The sequence below is a fragment of the Hermetia illucens genome, chromosome 4 (assembly GCF_905115235.1).
Source record: "Hermetia illucens chromosome 4, iHerIll2.2.curated.20191125, whole genome shotgun sequence".
Lineage (NCBI taxonomy): Eukaryota > Metazoa > Arthropoda > Insecta > Diptera > Stratiomyidae > Hermetia > Hermetia illucens.
The window spans coordinates 160,194,506-160,208,097 of NC_051852.1; the positions used below are offsets into that span (position 1 = coordinate 160,194,506).

A 13,592-nucleotide genomic window follows, 5' to 3' on the forward strand; every position below is an offset into this window, starting at 1 on the left:
AACCCTTGGGGCGAGGCTTACAGAGGGGTGATGAAAAGGCTGCGGAAATCACCCCAGGTGACCTATCCGCGCCTCCTGAAACACATTGTTACCACTCTGTCCCCTCACCACGAAAATAGGGGAAGGAAAATTTTTGTCCAGCTAAATGACGGCATAATACCGCCCGTAACTGTGGAGGAGCTGCGGGAAATATGTGGTAGGTTCGGTGACAAGGCCCCAGGTTTGGATGGCATCCCCAACCGAGCTGTGAAACTGGCAGTGAAGACTAGGCCCGAACTTTTCGCCAACACCTTCGAGGCGTGCCTAAAAGAAGGAATATTCCCTGCCCAGTGGAAAAACCAAAAGTTGGTGTTGCTTCCGAAGCCTGGCAAGCCACCTGGAAACCCACGCGTCTTATCGTCCTATCTGCCTGTTGGATACAATGGGGAAGATGATGGAGAGAGTCATCTACAACAGACTCCTGCCCATCGTCGAAGCCAGCAATGGTTTGTCGGAACGCCAGTTTGGTTTCCGACGCGCCCACTCTACGGTGGATGCAATTGGCATTGTGGTAAACCTGGCAAAAGGTGCACTGATTTCTGGCGGCTGCTTTGCCGTGGTGGCATTGGATGTCAAAAACGCATTCAACTCGGCCAACTGGAATAGAATTAAAGGTGCGTTGGCTGACATAGGTGTCCCCGGGTACTTAGCGAATTTGGTGGAAAACCACCTCTCAGAGAGGAGTCTCTGGTACGGGACGAATGAGGGCCCCCAGTACATTGTCACAGCCGAGGTACCACAGGGATCGGTACTATTGTGTAATATCATGTATAATGGAGTGCTTGCTCTTCCCGTCACAGAGAGGGCTATGATTGCCGGCTTTGCTGATGACCTAGCTGTGGTTGTTGCAGAAAAACACCCAGAAGATGTGGAGGTTTACGCAACGGAAACAGTGAGAGCGGTAAAGTCCTGGCTAGAAAAGGCCGGGCTGACCTTGGCGGACGCGAAAACGGAAGCGGTCTTAATAACGAACCGCAGGAAAAATAACACTGTAAAAGTGGAGGTCGGTGGACATACGGTCGTATCAAAGCCGACTATCAAATACCTGGGGGTAATAATTGAACACCTAGAGTATGCATGCCAAAAGGCAGCCAGTGCCACCACGGCGCTTGCAAAAATGTTGCCAAATATTGGTGGGCCGAAACATTGTCGGAGGTTGGTGCTAGCCGGAGTGGTGCGCTCCATCCTGCTCTACTCGTCGCCTGTGTGGGCAGAGGCGCTTGCAAACTCTCAGAGACGGAAGCAGGTGAACTCGGTTTATCGGCGGATGGCTTTGAGGGTTTGCAGTACTTTTAGAACCACATCAGATGAGGCAGTATTGGTGGTGGCAGGCATGATCCCGGTTGACATTCTGGCCAAAGAAATGAGTGTCCTGTACAATGCAAGACATATGGAGGGGCATGCACAGCGTAGAAATGCGGCAAGGTCAGAGTCACTTGATCTCTGGCAACGCAGATGGGACGAGTCTACGAAAGGTCGGTGGACGCACAGGCTCATTCCCAACATTGGGGTGTGGCTTGAGCGAAAACATGGGGGGAGACCAACTACCACATTACCCAGTTCCTCACGGGGCACGGTGGTTGCTAAAGGCAGTATCTGCACCGCTTTGGGTTGGATGATTCTCCGAACTGTCCCAGATGCGATGGCATACCGGAGGATCCAGAGCATGTGATGTTTCACTGCCCATGATTTGCGATTGAGAGAAGGAGCTTAAACCAGGTGCTGGGCAGGAGCGGGACCCCGGAGAGCTTGGTTACTGAGATGCTGGAGTCCGAGGAGAAGTGGCTTGCGGTTGGCTCCGCAATCATCCAAATGCAGGAGGAGTTACTCAAGGAACAAAGAAGGAGGAAAGCTGCAAATAGGAGAAGGATGAGTGCCTAAGAGCAAACCTACCCCGCGAAGTAATACCTCAATGGTGGTCCCGCGGGGCTGGGACTGGGGCTGGAGAGACCGGGGGTGGTTTTTAGTGGGTGTGAATCCCACACGCGCCCGCTGTAGTTCCGCCGTTCGGGCGGTGGACGTGTCTTTCTAAGATTTTCCACCTCCGTGTACGCACAAAAAAGAAAAAAAAGATATTGTAGTTGGTTTGGAGTTGTTCCTTATGTTTCGCAAAATCTGTCGTCTTGTTTGCTCTGACTTGATTTTCACGGTTCAACCACGGAGCCGCAGGACAGTTTCTCATTGTTCATTTTCAGCCCTTTATTGCCCGATACTTGTAACGATTTAATGAATGTCGTCTAGCGTATACAAGTCCAGGAGTTCTAAATACAACACGAAACATACCGCTACCTCCATTTGAGCAGCAATTGAGTGACGTGTTGCGATATAAAATGCTATTGCTATTTTTACTTAACTCCGCCTATAAAAGCAGGATTATCAATGAGAAAAATAGGAACAGTGAAATACCGGAATTTTCCATCTGCTATTCGACACAGAATTGCTAGGATCCTTACAACAATGGAATCTTTTGCAAAATGATGTCAGAATCTCCTTGTATAGAAAACGTCAACGAGATCTGTATCCTTTGTTTGAGAGCAAAAAAAAATTTGGTTTTTTGTTGTGACATCAATGATTTAATGAAAAATTTGAATTTGAAGCATGATCCAACTGAATGGAGACTATTTGCAGTCTCCTTCAAGCTTCACGTTGGGTACCGTCTTGCTTCCATTCCTATTGGTCATGCAGTTCACATGAAGGAGACTTATGCAAATATGACAGCCCTCGACCTAATCAAATATGCTGAACATAAGCTGAAAATCTGTGGCGATTGGAACAGAGTGGCGTACAAGAAATCTTAATCCTTCTGAGAAAAGCCAAACCGCTCGTGGATCGAAAGAATGTCTTCCTTCCATCCCTACATATAAAACTGGGTTTAATGAAAATTGTTGTTAAATCCATGAACCGAGAAGTTGCCATTCTGCCCCTCTTTTAAATACTTAAGAGAAGTTAAGGTTCAGTGATGCAAAAATCAAGGAAGGCATGTTTGTTGGTCCCCAAATTTGTCAACTGATGAAGGATCCCGCCTTCACTTAGTTTTGAAAGGGAGAGAAAGGAAACTTGGGATGCTCTTAAAAGAGGTACTCATGGATTTTTAGGGAATAAAGAGATGATAACTACACTCAGTTGATCACAACACTCCTACAAAAATATCATCAGCTCGGATGTCCGTAAAAATCCATTTTTTCCACTCCCATCTCGATGTTTCCACCTAATTGCGAAGCTGTCAGTGACGAGCGTGATGAAAGGTTCCATCAAGACATTTCCATGATGGAACGGAGATATCAGGGACGCTGGAATGAAGCAATGCATGCAAATTACTGCTGGTTTAAATCTAGGGATGCTCCGGAGGTCACTTACAAGAGAAAGACCAAAGGATAACGATCTCATGAGCCTGGAATTGATTCTAACAATAATAGTTGAGAATCTAAAATTAGCCAAACAAAGAATTTGCATTTGTAATTAATATTTGGCATAATGAAAATCTTTAATTTACAAAAGTATCTTAGTACATAAATACTAATCAAAACGATAAATGTTGCAGAAAAGACAACAAGAACGATCGTACTATTTTTAAAACTTTTTATTAACTCCTCTATCTTAATTGCATTTCTGCACTGTCATCGTAAAAAGCGTCCGACTCGCAAGTTGCTCCGTCCTCCACAAAGTATCAAATGGAGGGTCTCAATTAGTGCTTTTCAAATTTAGCCTCAGGCATGACGTTTGGTGCAAAATGGGAGAGTCTGACGGCTGGAAAGTGAACATTTCTTTCCCGAACCTATTTTCAGAAACTACTCAACCAAAAAATCTGAACAAACCACCTAGCTGTCTTGCGGTAATGGAGCCGAAGATGTTGGACTAGTGGCGTGACACGTTTTAATCACATCCGAAATGAGGACATCCACGATCGATATGGGGTTGCACCAATCGTGGAAAAACTGCGAGAGAGGCGCCTTCGACGAGATCGACGTATCAACGAACGTCTCAAATCTAGAATTTATTACAATGTCGTCCGTCCTGTCGCTCTCTATGGTTCTGAGTTTTGGCCGACTATAAAAGACAATGAATGGTGTCTTGCGGTGATGGAGACGAAAATGTTGCGTGGGACTAGTGGCGTGACACGTTTTGATCATATCCGAAATGAGGATATCCGCGATCGTTATGGGGTTGCACCGATCATGGAAAAGATACGAGAGAGGCGTCTTCGATGGTATGGTCACGCAATTCGTGTTAACGAGAATTCACTTGCCAAGATTGGTCTGAATATAAAAGTCGATGGTAAATGACCAAAAGGCAGGCCGAAACAACGGTGGCTTGATACGCTGGATGAGGATTTAAAAGTCTCGAGATTGCATCCAGATCAGGCATTTGATAGAACCAAATTGCGAAACCGATCACGACGAGCCGGCCCCGCTTGTGAACGGGAAGAAAAAGAAGAAGGTTTTAAGGATTCCACACTTTAGCTTTAGACACTTTCCAAAAAGATATTTTAATAGGCATGCGGGGCAATGTGGTCTTGCTAATAGAGCAGCATTGGTATAGCACACTCTATACTATTGTTAGAAAGATTCAATATCCAGTATCAGAAGACAAAAGTATCTTTATTCCATTAAAATTGAAACAAACAACATCGAAACATCCCCATAAATCAATATCCAACAACGTGGGATTCTATCTATTCTCCTAAAATATTATTATATCGATTATCATTTAATCGTTCGAATTATATTACTGCGACCAATGCCAAAAATTCTATAGTATTTATAAACAGCACGCCCAACACATTGCTGTCGCGAGTGAACAGATATCAACTCCATCTGGAGCGGTTTAAGGGGGTCATCCCGTGTGTCGGATCCGCGGAATCGATTTTTTTTTTGCCATCAATTGTATCTAGATATAGTGTAGAATATATGGGCAAAGCGATTTTTTGATATTTGGAGTCATTCGGAAATTATAGTGTTGAACACGTGATAAGTCACATGCTAGATTTATGTCGATCGCCGTAATAAAGCTCGTATTTATTGGTCCGAATGACGTTCGAATGACTTCGCTAAAAGGACAAGAATTGAAACCAAGGTCGTACATGTGTTTCTCCAAGAAACCTAAGGTTTATGGATTTGGTATAGCAGATTAATGGTCAGTTAAGCTTTTATAGCTAAAAATCGCATTCTACTTTTTAAATGCGTTTTTCTCGAAACCGCATGTTGAAAATCGGCTGCCACCATAGCCCAAAATCTATCCAACCAAATTCTTCGAAATTTTCTCGACTTATTCAGAACACATTTCTACGGTCCGCACACTAGGATAATTGCGATTCATTTAGTAGTTTTTGTTTTATTCATTGAAAAAGCCGTAAAAAAAACGCCAAAATTCAAAAAAAAAAGTTTAACACGGCAGCATAGTTTTTAATATTTTTTAATAATTCTAGTTTGCGGACTCTAGTTAAGTCTGTACGTTAAAATACCGTTTACTTTTTTACTCTAAGATGATCGCAGCGCTCTCCAGCGTGGCAGCAGAAAAACCCCTTTTTTTGGAGATGGAGGTATAAATTGCTCAGTATTTCAATAACGAACTATGCGATTGGGCTGGAAAAATTACTGTGCTCGCTCAAGATATTAATAAATCTATGGTGAAAAATACGTGTATGTATCTTTATCCAGTTCTCTATAAGCCAAAAAAACGGCCTTCACACGGGATGACCCCCTTAAGTAAAACCAGAGATTACGATTGGTTTTCACGTTTTAAAAATGGAGAAATGTCTATTGAAGACCAACTTCGTTCAGGACGCCCCTCAACGTCAAGAACTGATGAAAACGTCGACAGAATCAAAGCCCTCGTTCGTGAAGACCGTCGCCGAACCATTGATCAGCTCTGTGAGATGTCGGGAATGCCATAGAGTTCAATTCAGAGAATTTTATCGGAAGATTTGCACATGAGAAGGGTTGGAGTCAGATTCGTCCCGCGCCTTCTCACAGACGAACAATGGGAGCGTCCAATTCAGGCATGTTTCGAGCTTCAAAATCAGCTCGAAGAGGACCCTGAATTTTTTCCCAAGGTGATTACTGGTGATGAATCGTGGTGCTATGGATACGACACCGAAACAAAGCAGCAATCAAGCCAATGGAAGACAGCTGGCTCTCCTCGTCCCAAAAAACCTCGCCAAGTGAAGTCAAACATCAAGACAATGCTCATTTATTTCTTCGATTGCAGAGGTATTGTGCACGCGGAGGTCGTTCCCCCGGATCAAACTGTCAACCAGAAGTTCTACTTGGAGGTTTTGAAAAGATTAAGGGAGAGTATCCGGTAGAAAAGGGCAGATCTTTGGCGCACAGGCGATTAGTTCTTCCATCATGACAACACGCCCGCCCACACAGCCCTTTCCGTGAAGCAATTTTTGACCAAAAACTTCATGACACCGATTGTCCACCCCCCATACTCACCGGACCTAACCCCCTGTGACTTCTTTTGGTTCCCCAGACTCAAAAGGAATATGAAAGGAAAGCGTTTTGCCACTGTGAAGGAGGTGAAACAAAAATCGCTGGAAGGCTTAAAAGGACATCCCGATGAGTGAATTTAAAAAATGTTTTCAACAATGGAAGTGCGTTGTAGTCAAAGGCGAATACCTTGAAGGTGATCAAAATTTGGTGTAAAAATATTGAGAAATAAAGAAGTTATGACGAAATTTCCGTTTTTTTGGGTCTCCTATGCTATTACATATTAACTTTATTTGAGCAAATACCGGATTGGGATGTACATATTTTGAGGCCTAGATTTTGTTTCGGTGCACCATTGTCATTTTTTCAGATTTTTCGATTGAATAAGTTTTGAAAACGAGACCTGTTACATTTTTGTGCCCAGATTTTGAGTCCCATTCCCTATGTTTCAGGATCAGCTCGATAAGAACTAATGGGACCGTTTGAAAGCCTACATGACCATTTTCTGTGAAAAAAATTTAAAATAAAAAAATAAAAATAAGTTTAGCCGTTTCCGAGTAAATCGGGTGTGACAGACAGACAGACAGACAGACTCTCAATCGATTCTAATAAGGTTTTGTTTCGCATAGAACCCTAAGAAAGCACCAGGGCTGAACCGAATACCGACCGTAAAGGAGTGATTTATTTCCACTTTTAATACCTGTTTGACAAAGGGTGCCTTCTCAACTCAGAGAGAAAAGCAGATGCTGGTGTTGCCACCAAAGAGTGACCAATCACCTGGTAAGCCGTCGTCGTATCGTCCCATTTGTTCACCAGGCAGTAAGGGAAAGTCACAGCAGCATGGTTTTTGTGCTGCCTGATGGAGTGCTATCAACTCAGTGATCAATTGACAGAGGTAGCAATTGTAGGCATAAGATGGCAGGAGGTTACCAAAAAATATTGTGCTATCAGCATGTTATAAGACTATTTCATGGATAGATAGCTCCATTATGCCACGGTTGAAGGCCTATTTGAATATTTGCTAACCCGCGGAGTGCCTCAAAAGTCATTGGTGAGGCTTATCAAGTAATGGTTGATATTGCATGGGCTAGAGTTGGCCGAACACAAAACTGAGGCTGGATTAGTCACCGGTTATATGTTGAAAGAATTTTTAATGTTCCGTCCGGCACAACCTGCAAGCCGTTCATCAAATACTTCGGTGTTATGCGGGATCATCGATTAATCTTCAAGGAACACCTGAGCTATGGGAGCGAGAAACCATGGAAAGTTGCTGATGCGCTAATTAACTCAACACCCAATATTGGAGGACCCAATCAATATACCAAAGAGCGACGATGGAAGGACACACACAATCAGGGCGTGGCAGGGACATTGGAATAATTGTTATAAAGGGAAGTGGAGGCACAGGCAAATATGAAGCCTTGGAATAGAATCCGGAGCACGTATTCTTCGTGCGCCAGAGATTTGCTTGTGAGAAGGAAAACCTTGAACTTCTTTTGAGGAGATCCTTACAAGTAGAGACGATTATTCCGCAAATGCTCGAATAAGGAGTATGGAATGCAGCTAGTGGCATCGTAAGGTTGTAGGCAGGAGGTGCATCAAAGGTTAGAGCGCTTTCGACAGCGACAGGGAGCAATTCTCATCGTAGGAGTAAGCCAGTAAGGCCCACGATGTAATGTCTATAGATAGTTCCGTGGCGCAGAGAGAGTAAGGAGAGGAACAGGTTTTAAGGATTCCATACTGTAGCTTTAGACACTTTCCAAAGAGATATTTAAATAGGCATGTGAGGCAATGTGGTCCAGTTGCTAAAGGTGTTAATAGAGCAGCATTTGTATAGCACACTCTCTATGCTATTGTTGAATCTATGAATTCCCTTGAGCAGAAAAGATTCAATATCAAATATCAGAAGACAAAAGTATCTTCATTCCATTAAAATTGAAGCAAACAACATCCAAACATCCCCATAAATCAATATCCAACAACGTGGGATTCTATCTATTCTCCTAAAATATTATTATATCGATTATCATTTAATCGTTCGAATTATATTACTGCGACGAATGCCAAAAATTCTATAGTATTTATAAACAGCACGCCCAACACATTGCTGTCGCGAGTGAACAGATATCAAATCCATCTGAAGCGGTTTAAAGCAGAAGACAAGCAACGAGATTATTTCATTTTAGTTAGGAGCTCGTATCCATCCACAAATAGCGTTACTTCATCACGCACATCCCACGCTAAATTCATTCTGTTCTGTATACAAATAGATATTTTAATCTATGCGCTTGGACTCGCTACTAAAAATAAATTCAACAGATATTATAGCGTTGAAGATTTAGACGACGTTTGTTTATAATTTTTCAGAAAAATACAGGGCTTGCGACAATACTATCTGCGTCAAGAATCGTTCAATCACCTTGTGCTTTTCTGCAGTATCTTTACCAAGTACGATATAGATCTATGATGGTCCAGAGGATTAACCTGAATAATTATTATCTGATTCCCGTGAGGGGTAGGACTTATCTATTTTGCCTGTCAAAATACATTAAAAATCTGGATTTGAAGACTCACCTGATATTTATTCCACTGTTGCATTAGATAATCGTGACACAAGTGACACGCTTGTATCATACCACGAGGATCAATGGGCCTTGATCGTGGTGGTCTGGGGTGAGTTTCCCCAAACAGTGGGAAGAATGGTTTATCCCAATCTTTGGCATCTTTCGGAGCAATCGTACACATTTCGATTAAACTCCCCCGGCGTTGCTCATCACCGCATACGTAGCACACTTCTGTGGTTGAATTCTTATCTGGCATTGACAAATCCAAGATGCCTACTTCAACAGAATTTGTTGTTGTTGGGGGATTACTAGGAGGCCGTGATTGCTGAAGTTTCATCTGTGTTTGATGATGATGCGGAGACGGTGAAGTTGTGGAATGATGTGAGTTTCTCAAGTCAAGAACTCCATCTTCTTCCATAACAGGAACATGGGAAACACTCCCTGTCACTATGCTTCCTCCATGTGACGGTGCAAGAGGCATACTATTGCCAGGTGGGTATGGACTGTGTTTGCTATTAGATGCATAATGTTGTTGGTGACCACTGTTACTTGTGTCTAGGCCACTCACGGGTTGGTTTGACACCATTGATGTCATGTATGAGCCAGATCCTAGTTTGAGTTTATGTTGAGCAAAAGGAGATGGTTTCATACTGACGCCTTCGTACGAATTCAGCATGCGCGCTTGTTGCTGAGAATGTGTCGGCGTTTGGTTTTGTTGCTGTGCGAGATTATGGGGATTTTCACGCGAATGTGGCCTACTTTGAGACTTGTCAGTGTTCCTACTGGCAGGTCGTTGTGTTGACACTTGATTCTTCCCATAGTAATCAACAGGTTTACCATGAGGCGATTCGTTGCGAGAAGTAGGCCGATGTGGTGATTCATTACGTATTTGCTGCTGTTGCTGCGTGAGATATTCTCGGGATACCGGCCGAGGAATTGGAGCAGCGTAGGAGAAGGCTGAAGATGGAGGAAGATGAGAACCTCCACCTATACCACTATTTGTCAAATGTTCTGCACTCAATCCCAACATTTGAGCTGCATACTCGCCTTGGGTGGTCATATCAGCTCCAATATATCCTTTTCCATCGATGCGTTTCATATGGTAGAGCCGTTGTTGATGGGGCTTGCCTTCCCTTTCGAATGCATCCCACTGCTCGAATAGGGATCGGTAACAGAGCATACAAGCCTTTACATAAGGTTCACTATGCGAAATTTGCCTAACTCCATTCGGCGGCTCATGGCGCTCTAGAAACGAGAAGTATGGCTCTTTAGGTCGTTCAGGATTTGGATAAGCACGGATATGTTCATAGATTCCACCACGGGCACCACACACATAACATATAGCTAGAGCCGGCTCATGACTGCTGGGACCAAGAATTTCGTTGTTATTCGTTTTCGATACATTGTGAAATTGTTGCTGTTGATGGTGATGATGTTGCTGGTGATATTGTTGTTGGGACTGCGCTACGGCTGGTGACGATGCTGATGACTGTGGGGGCTCCGGTTGTGACTGAGCCGCGAAGGAGCCCCCGCGTAATTCATTCTTGATGTATGCCTTCGCCATAATATGCTGAAATGAGAAAAAGAAAATATATATTATAATACAATAACCGAAATATAAAATTAAACTAAGAATGCGAAAAGTAATGGCTCTATAATAATGCCCAAAAATAAGCAGCCCCGAATGTCCTTTCAAAGTTTATGTAATGCATTCCCCTAAATATGCCCCTTTTGTGACTACATTTCCCTAAATTTCGTAGGACTTCGATCCAATTCAAGCTTGGTATTCGCATAGCTATTGTCGAATTGAGGACAGAGGCCCAGCTCTCCTTTCAACCGTTTCATGTTGGTTAATGGATAAGTCAAATAATTTTCGGCTTTTGTTTAAGGATTGAGCATTCACTTGATGTCAGACTTAGGATCCCTCAATCCTTATACAGAAATTTTAGCTCTGGCCAAGCTTTGGTCTAAATATAGGCAGAATTACGGTCTTCACCTCCTAATTTTTGTTTTGTAATTTGTCACTGGGAGCTCACCATCAACCATCATCACGGTTACTTTTATGAGAACCAAATTGAGGTATGACTCTCGTATGCTAATTTAAAGTTAACAAATATCCATGATGAAGAGCCAACCTGTTGTTTAGATCCAGCTCTGAAGTCGCCCTGGTACTCCCCGATGGCAATTATCGCGTAGGGCTTAAGCCTCTTTTCAGGGATTTTGGTAAATACTTTGTAGGTCGAGCAGTGAAATGTGTCTTTTCTGTGGATAGGGCGGATAAACATTTTCCACAATTCCACCTATTATAAGTTAGTTTAGTTAACTGGGGGAGCCGCAGCTCCGAGCACTCAGGCCATTATTAGGCCCATTGTACTATCCCCGTAAGTTGCCTATTCAATGGCTTCCCGCCTACGGTGTTCGCAGGCTTTAGCGAATCTGAGAACATTCTCCAGAGGCAGAGAGTGTGCAGATTCTTCATTGAAGAAAACTATGCCAAGGTGTCTTCGTCTGAGATCTGAGGATGCCGGGCAGCTGCATAAAAAGTGCAGGGCTGTCTCCTCCTCCTCCTCACATTGGCTGCACACAGCCGAAACCACTACCCCAATCTTTTCCATATGGTAGTTTAAGGGGCAGTGTCCTGTCAAAAGCCCTACTAGGGTTTTCATGTCCCACTTCTTAAGGGACAACAAAAATCCTTGCAATTTCACCCTTCAGAGTAGACTTGACAGTAGATGGTCGGATTCCAAGAGCTGGTTCTGGCCCCACCATTGTGGATCCAGACCCTCGGCGAGCCAGTCTATCAGTCCCCTCATTACGGGCGATGTTAGAGTGCCCCGGCTCCCACATCAGGAATGTTTCGTTCAGTCGGCCAAGTTTCAGCAGCACCTGATGACAACTCCACACCAACTGGCTTGATATTTCGTTGCCATTTAGTGCTGATAATGCCGCCCGACTGTCGGAACAGATTCGAATCGTGCGGACCCTCCATTTTTGTCGCAGACATTCTTCTGCTGCCAATGAAATGGCATATATCTCCGCCTGGAATATGGTCGTCATTTTTCCGAGGGGTCGGGCCAGTTCTATAATCGGACTCTCCGAGAACACCCCTGCACCCGATCCATCCTCCGTGACTGACCCGTCGGTGAAGATTATTAGGTCTGTAATCTGAAAAGACTCATGGCCACTTGTTGACCATTCTTCTCTTTCGGTGATTACGACAGTGTATGTCTTTTCAAAGACGAATCTGGAAACCATATGATCGGTCGGCATCAGGGCTACCGAATGTTTTTCAAGGAATTTGCAGATAGACGCATGCCCGTTGGATTGGCCGCCTTTCCACGCCCCAATGGTATCGAGCCCATATGTGTCGTTGGCTGCTTTCCGTTTCACTTCCAAGTGAATAGGGGGTAAATTTAGGATAGCTTCAAGTGCCGCAGTCGGCGTAGTACTCATTGCTCCAGTAATACTTAAGCAATCAAGTCTCTGAATCTGCATTAGCAGCTTCCTGCTGTTAGCAAAGTTAAGTCTTGGCCACCAGACGATGCATGCATACATCAAAATGGCTTTTATTATGGATGTATACATCCAATATATCCGTTTAGGTGAAAGTCCCCAGATCTTACCTATCGCATTCCTACAGCATCAGAGCAATCTGCAGGATTTCTGGTATTGTTCCTGGATATGATGCTTCCACGTTCACTTGGAGTCGAAATGTACTCCTAAGTACTTGACTGTTTGTGCCAGCTGGATTTCCGCCCCTGCTAAGGTGGGTAGCGTATAGCTGCCCCACCTGATGTTCCTAGTGAACATAACTAGTCCAGTCTTCCTAGCGTTCAGCGTGAGTCCATTGCGGAGGCACCAGCTGTGGATTACATGCAGAGTTGCATTCAAGCGGTCACATACTGTGTCCGCAAACTTGCCGGTAATTATTACGGCTAGGTCGTCCGCAAATGCTTGCGCGAAGACTTTTTTGTCCTCCAGGAGCCACAGCAGGGTATCCATCACCAAGAGCCATAACAGTGGAGAGAGAACTCCTCCCTGTGGGCAGCCCCTGAGACATCCTGCTTCAATAGACTTCTGACCGACCAATATGTGGATTTTTCTCCACTCTAGCATGTGAAGGATCCAACTGATTAGCAGCGGTTCGATTCCATGCTGTCTTGCCGCATCACAAATTGCCGCAAATGAAGCATAATTGAAGGCACCTTCGATGTCCATGAATGCGCCTAAAGCGTATTCTTTATCGGACATCGCCTTTTCAATTTTTGCCGTAAGTTCATGGAGTGCTGTCTCCGAGGATTTGCCTTTTTGGTAGGCGTGTTGCCTATGGTGAAGTGGCCATTTAGGAATGTGTGCATCCCTTATGAACCGATCTACTAGTCTTTCTAGTCCTTTTAGCAGAAAGGACGTTAGGCTGTTCGGTCGAAAGCTTTTTGCGTCTGTGTAGGTGGGCTTTCCTGGTTTGGGAATGAACAACACCTTCACATCCCGCCATTTAATTGGAATATAAGCGTGTGCTAGGCATGCGCGATATATATTCCGAATGTGTAGACCCAGG

At 44.1% G+C, this 13,592-nt stretch overlaps 1 protein-coding gene across 2 annotated transcripts in view; it reads right to left on the reverse strand.

Moving 5' to 3' along the window:
- LOC119655920 overlaps positions 1 to 13,592 on the reverse strand; it is a 256,712-nt gene that overhangs the window by 181,837 nt on the left and 61,283 nt on the right. For both annotated transcript variants that reach the window (XM_038062087.1, XM_038062086.1), the window contains exon 2: positions 9,045 to 10,604. In XM_038062087.1, the coding sequence (XP_037918015.1) occupies positions 9,045 to 10,598 (1,554 nt within the window). In that variant the 5' untranslated portion in view covers positions 10,599 to 10,604. The remainder of the gene's footprint in view (positions 1 to 9,044; positions 10,605 to 13,592) is intronic.